This window comes from Chiloscyllium plagiosum, chromosome 25 (genome assembly GCF_004010195.1).
Source record: "Chiloscyllium plagiosum isolate BGI_BamShark_2017 chromosome 25, ASM401019v2, whole genome shotgun sequence".
NCBI classification, from domain to species: domain Eukaryota; kingdom Metazoa; phylum Chordata; class Chondrichthyes; order Orectolobiformes; family Hemiscylliidae; genus Chiloscyllium; species Chiloscyllium plagiosum.
The window spans coordinates 38,034,815-38,038,886 of record NC_057734.1 but is presented as its reverse complement, the minus strand read 5'-3'; the positions used below and the strand labels follow the sequence as shown (position 1 = coordinate 38,038,886).

The 4,072-nt window shown below is 47.4% G+C and overlaps 1 protein-coding gene across 1 annotated transcript in view; it reads right to left on the bottom strand.

Moving 5' to 3' along the window:
* The window catches only part of hspb8 (heat shock protein b8), a 19,491-nt gene extending 15,425 nt beyond the window's left edge, over window positions 1-4,066 (bottom strand). Inside the window, exons 1-2 of the mRNA XM_043715889.1 lie at window positions 3,535-4,066; window positions 2,414-2,477 (exon numbers count right to left, since the gene is read on the bottom strand). Coding sequence (XP_043571824.1) covers window positions 2,414-2,477; window positions 3,535-3,934 — 464 coding nt within the window. The 5' untranslated portion in view covers window positions 3,935-4,066. The remainder of the gene's footprint in view (window positions 1-2,413; window positions 2,478-3,534) is intronic.
* Window positions 4,067-4,072: the final 6 nt, after the last annotated feature.

Here is a 4,072-nt window from a genome sequence, read left to right as displayed (position 1 = left end):
ATGGAGAGGTCTAGGAAGGGGAGGGAGGAGTCTGAGACGGTCCAGGTGAATTTGAGGTTGGGATGGAAGGTGTTGGTAAAGTGGATGAACTGTTCAACCTCCTCGCGGGAGCACGAGGCAGCGCCGATACAGTCGTCGATGTAGCTGCGGAAGATGGATTGTTCCACATATCCTACGAAGAGGCAGGCAGAGCTGGGGCCCATGCGGGTGCCCATGGCTACTCCTTTGGTTTGGAGGAAGTGGGAGGATTGGAAAGAGAAGTTGTTCAGGGTGAGGACCAGTTCAGTCAGTCGAAGGAGGGGGTCAGTGGATAGTAATGGTCAATGAGAAGCGGAATTGGGGACCGGACAGAGATTTTCAAGCATTCTGGATACTGATGCCTTGAGCACCCTGAGTCCACTAGTCATAGAGTCATAGAGATGTACAACATGGAAACAGACCATTTAGTCCAATTGTCCATACTGACCAAGTATCCCAACCCAATCTAGTCCCACATGCCAGCATCCAGCCAATAGCCCTCCAAACCCTTCCTATTCATATACCCATCCAAATGCCTTTTAAATGCTGCAATTGTACTAGCCTCCACCACTTCCTCTGGCAGCTCATTCCATACACCTACCACCCTCTGCGTGAAAAGGTTGCCCCTTAGATCTCTTTTGTACCTTTCCCCTCTCAAACTAAACCTATGCCCTCTAGTTCTGGACTCCCCCATCCCAGGGAAAAGATCTTGTCTATTTATCCTATCCATGCCCCTCATGATTTTATAAACCTCTATAAGGTCACCCCTCAGCCTGCGACGCCCCAGGGACAACAGCCCCTGGCCAATTCAACTTCTCCCTATAGCTCAAATCCTCCAACCCTGGCAACATCCTTGTAATTCTTTTCTGAACCCTTTCAAATTTCACAACATCTTCCAATAGGAAGGAAACCAGAATTGCATGCAATATCCCAAAACTGGCCTAACTAATGTCCTGTACAGCCACAACATGAACTCCCAACTCCTGTACCCAATACTCTGATCAATAAAGGAAAGAATACCAAACGCCTTCTTCACTATCCTATCTATCTGAGACTGCAGTTTCAAGGAGCTATGAACCTGCACTCCAAGGTCTCTTTGTTCAGCAACATTCCCTAGGACCTTACCATTACGTGTATAAGTCCTGCCCTGATTTGCCTTTCCGAAAATGCAGCACCTTGCATTTATCTGAATTAAACTCCATCTGCCACTCCTCAGCCCATTGGCCCATCTGATCAAGATCCTATTGTAATCTGAGGTAACCATCTTCACTGTCCACTACACCTCTAATTTTGGTGTCATCTGAAAACTTACAAACTATACCTCATATGCTCATATCCAGATCATTTATATAAATGATGAAAAGTAGTGGACACAGCACGGATCCTTGTGGCACTCCACTGGCCACAGGCCTCCAGTCTGAAAAACAACCTTCCACCACCACCCTCTGTCTTCTACCTTTGGGCCAGTTCTGTATACAAATGGCTAGTTCTCCCTGTATTCCATGAGAATACCTTGCTAACTAGTCTCCCATGGGGAACCTTGTCAAATGCCTTACTGAGGTCCAGATAGATCACATCCACCACTCTGTCCTCATCAATCCTCTTTGTAACTTCAAAAAACTCAATCAAGTTTGTGGGACATGCTTTCCCACACACAGAGCCATGTTGACTATCTCTAATCAGTCCTTGCCTTTCCAGAAAAAAATGTATGCCCTGTCCCTCAAGATTCCCTCTAACAACTTGCCGACCACCTGGACTATGGTCCCCTGGCTTGTCCTTACCATCTTTCTTAAATAGTGGCATCACGTTAGCCAACCTCCAGTCTTCAGGCACCTTGACTATCGATGACACAAAGCAAGAGATCCAGCAGTCACTTCCCTAGCTTCCCTTAGAGTTCTCAGCTACACCTGATCAGGTCCTGGGGATTTATCCACTCCCTAGGATCTTACCATTACGTGTATAAGTCCTGCCCTGATTTGCCTTGAGATGTTTCAAGACAGTCCGTCACCCAGCGGCATTTTGAAATGACAGTCAAACATGGGGAACGGGGCGAGTGCAATAGAACGCATGATCGTTCCAGTTACGACACAAAGTTGAGCGTCTGGTTTCTGCTGGCTGTGGGGCACCGTGGAAACCTGTTGTTAAAAGCCAGCGCGATTCCATCACCAAATAAGGCGTTCGCCTTCCCTCCAGCAAGCAAGGAATCTCCCACAAGTTTATGAACTCCATTTCTTGGCATCGCCTATTCAGTTTAATATCGTAAGACCCACGACTGAACATTAAAGTTACGCACATGTTAAAAAAAGGAAAGCCACGGACACTTCACCAAGCTGATTGTACGGCTCCTTTAATACTGATTCCCCCTTCTGGCCAGTGCATCCTTTCTGATACTTACTGGATTTTTTTGGTGAAGTTTTTCGAAACTATTCCTCCCTCTTCTTGTTTTTCTTCGTGTTTTCCTAGAACGATGCAAAGGGGAAAAGGTCAGGAAAGGAAATCAAACTGTGCGACATCTTACGTTTGATTTGCCTGGAAGAGGAATCTGTTCAAGATCGACAGTTTCAAGATTTGCCAGATTTGCTCACCCGCGGTGGGTTTTACTTTCAATTAGCTAACTGTCTGCTACACGGTCTCTGTAGTGTCCCTTGGGATCTAAGACTGTTGCTTATCTGTAGTCCCTGAATCCTAGAACAGGATCCATACCTCAATGCAAGTATTTCAACTTCGAAAATATCAGCCACTCTTTTAAGTATTGGCGTCTCTTAACAGCAGTTACACTAGTTATAACATCCATTCTACGTCCCGTTGTGTTTTCTGCAAAACAACTGTCCGACAGTCCGCAGAAGCATCAAAAGTTTTCATTCTGTCTAATCTCCTGTCTTACATTTACTCAAAGCCTGGTGAGAGAAAAAATAATGTGCAACTTTTTCTTTTACTTTTGAGACCATGTCATCAACTTAAGGAAAGTAAGTTGTCCTTTTTATATAAAACATGACAGTGGGACACACACACACACACACACACACCAAATGCTGGATAAACTCATAGAATCGATGTTTCGAAAAGAATCTATGACTTTGTGCGGCATCTCCCTCCCCGTGTTTTATCTAACAGGTCACAGCAAGTGTTGGTAGAGGTGAGGAATTAAATAATTTGAACTGATTTATTTCGGTCTGTCTTCCCATCCCAACCCACTTGAGAAACTCGTAGAATCTATTATTCGAAATAGAATCTACAAATCCAGCATTTCGTTCCCCACCCCCAAGTTTTTTATACACCAGGAGTCAGCAAGTCTTGGTAGAAAAGTGAGGAATGAAGTCATTGTAACTGATTTATTTTGGTCTATTCTCTCCTCACTCGGACGCACCCTCACCTCCTCGAGTGGACTGGTTTGAGGGGTGAGGATAGAAGACAGAACTCTCTCTCTCTCTGACCTTCACTCAGCCTCTGTGTGACCTCTCCTTTGGAACCACCACCACCATCCCTCCCCCAAACCTCGCCTTCCTCCCGGCCTACCCGATATCTCCACGAAGCCATCCTTGGTTTTGATGGTGAGCTCTTCGGGGGCGAAGCTCTTGACGTTAACGCACACCTTCCAGGGTTCGCCCGGGTTGATGCTGGGTGGGCTCTTGGCCTCGGGGTAGCCGGTGTAACGGGCCGTGTAGTGAGGAGGCGCCGGGCCGTAGGAGTCCCGAGGCGCCCCGTTAAAGGAAGACCTCAGGGGCCCCGGCCAGGTCGAGGTCAGCCTGGGTCTCGCCCAGTCGGGCCAGTCGGCCGTGAAGTGCTCGGAAAATGTTGGCATGCCGAACTCATCGTCCAGGAAGCGGGAAGACAAGGCGGGCTCTCGGAAAGGGTCCCTGCTGCTCCTGTGCCTCCCGGGCACCTGGCAGGAAAATGGGACCTGACTCTCAGCCATCACTGCTTCTGTCTTCTCTAGAACCTCCAAAAACTCTTCCTCTGACCCTTTCCCGGTCGTGTGGCCCCGGGCTTTATACTTGTTTTTTTTTGCTGGAGCTGAGGCAATCGCCAGTTGTCATCTGTTTAATCTGATCTA